Below are 2,159 nucleotides of genomic sequence, written 5' to 3' on the forward strand. Positions count from 1 at the left end.
TATATATATATATATATATATATATATATATATATATATATATATATATATATATATATATATATATATATATATATATATATATATATATATATAAAGCCAATGAGAATACACAATTACCTTACCTTAAGTACTAGTAGTATTATTATGAATTTGTGATAACACTTTGCACATCACAATTAAAAAAGTAAAATTGACTAGAGTATTTGTATAATTTTTGTCAGCAACACACAATTTAAAAAAATAATTGGCTATCCCTAGAGAAGTTTACGATCTTCAAAAAGGTGTATCCCTACGTACAAGAGAGCCAGCCTAGAAAAGACAAACATGTAAATATGAGGGATTACGGTCTTATCGACATTGACAGCAAAATCTACCTTTCTCACATAAAATACTCCCCACTACTCAATTACTACTACACATAGTATCTCTATCTCTCTCTTTCACTTTAAAAATATACACATTTCTTTCAATAAAATTAATATATATATAGCCATGACCATTCTGCGTTGAACAAAACACACACACTTTCACCATGAATATTGAAAACTTCTCATACAACCCCACAACAACAACCACCACCACAACCTTAAATCTTCCGAAACACAACCCATACTTTTCATTTCATCAAACATCTCTCGAAGGAATCGCCGCGGTTGTCGGAGAACAAATCCTCTTCGGACCCCACACCAACACCAATACGACACCATCCAACACCGTTTCACACCCCAAAAACACAACAACAGAACCAACAAAAACCAACACCATTCCATTAAACAAGAACTACAGAGGAGTTAGAAAACGACCATGGGGAAGATGGTCAGCGGAAATACGCGACAGAATCGGTCGGTGCCGTCACTGGCTAGGAACATTCGACACGGCTGAAGAAGCGGCGCGTGCTTACGACGCAGCAGCTAGGCGACTGAGAGGCTCTAAGGCTAGAACAAATTTTAAGATACCCTCGGTTTTTCCCATACCGTTATCACCAAACTCGAATGAGTCCTGTTCTTCTTCTGAAACTAACGGTAAGAAAAAAGCTGTGCGTAACAGTGTTAGGAAGTGTTGTGTTGTTAGTTCTGTTGGAGAGTTGTTCAGTGGTGTACCTGAGGTTAGAAGAGAAAGGGATAGTAATGGTAATGTAGTTAAGTTTGGTGGTAGAAACAGTACTGGAATGGTGGTGTAGGTTGAAATAGTATGCTACTAGCTAGGAGGTTTTTTCTTCTTAGTTCTTAGTCTTTGTTTTTTTCTTCTTGGAAATGTGAGGGGTTAATTATGTCATTTTCTAATGATAGAAGGGTGTTATGGGAAATCGATTCTCTAAAGTTGAAGATTCACATTCATGCATTTCAGAAATCGGTATGAATGCGAAAAAGCCTGATGGTTGGTGAGATGGATTCATAGGATCGTTGTTAATTTGGGTATGAATTAATATGTGCATTAATGTGATGTATATTATGTACTACTTCTATGTAGTACTACTTAAATGAATGGAAGGTTATATTTAAAAATTACTAATGGAAGAAGGACTTTGTTTGTTTTATGAGAAATGATACTTCATAATATAAATATTATATTCTTTATGATTTTGAATAGAACTATAAGAAAGGTAGTTTTCTAGTAACACTAAATTCAACTTGAAATGTCTCATTATCAAGTTAGACTCTTAAACCAACTCTAACTGTTATTCACGAGGATTGTATTGTTGGGAGAAAATCCAAAACATAACTAAATAACTCAACAATACAATTTCTTCCAAAAGCATATGCAGCTTATATACAATCCACAAAACAACAAAATTTTAATGTAGAAAAATCTCGGTTAACTACGAGTAAAAAATCACGGGATTTGTGAATTACTTAAATCTTCAATATAATTATATAATGAGTACAATCAAAGTTCTCTCTAACACTAGTTAGAGGAATACATCAATATACTCAAGACTTACAATCAATCTTGGAATACAACAAGAAACCACTCGTAAACCACTCGGCAGACAAGCTTAGAAAACTCAAAATATGATATTCACCGCTCAGAATGCACCTCTATGAGTCATGAACATTGTCACAAAAAATTAGGATGATCCGACAGTTTGATTGTGATAAAACTATGATCTTGTGGGACTTGTCTATGCTAAATTGGGACTGCTCGAATAGTTTATT

General features: G+C 33.9%; 1 protein-coding gene across 1 annotated transcript; it reads left to right on the top strand.

Annotated features, from left to right (window-relative positions):
• The first annotated feature begins 441 nt into the window (after positions 1 to 441).
• Positions 442 to 1,580, top strand: LOC127105377 (ethylene-responsive transcription factor ERF084). Its single transcript, XM_051042554.1, has one exon. It carries the CDS (start codon positions 536 to 538, stop codon positions 1,181 to 1,183), a length of 648 nt encoding a protein of 215 aa, XP_050898511.1. The 5' UTR covers positions 442 to 535; the 3' UTR covers positions 1,184 to 1,580.
• The last annotated feature ends 579 nt before the right edge of the window (positions 1,581 to 2,159 follow it).

This window comes from Lathyrus oleraceus, chromosome 7 (assembly GCF_024323335.1).
Source record: "Lathyrus oleraceus cultivar Zhongwan6 chromosome 7, CAAS_Psat_ZW6_1.0, whole genome shotgun sequence".
Classification (NCBI taxonomy): Eukaryota; Viridiplantae; Streptophyta; class Magnoliopsida; order Fabales; family Fabaceae; genus Lathyrus; species Lathyrus oleraceus.

Coding starts and splice junctions, on each gene's coding strand:
- LOC127105377 (XM_051042554.1), top strand. CDS start 536: ATGAATATTGAAAACTTCTCATACAACCCCACAACAACAACCACCACC.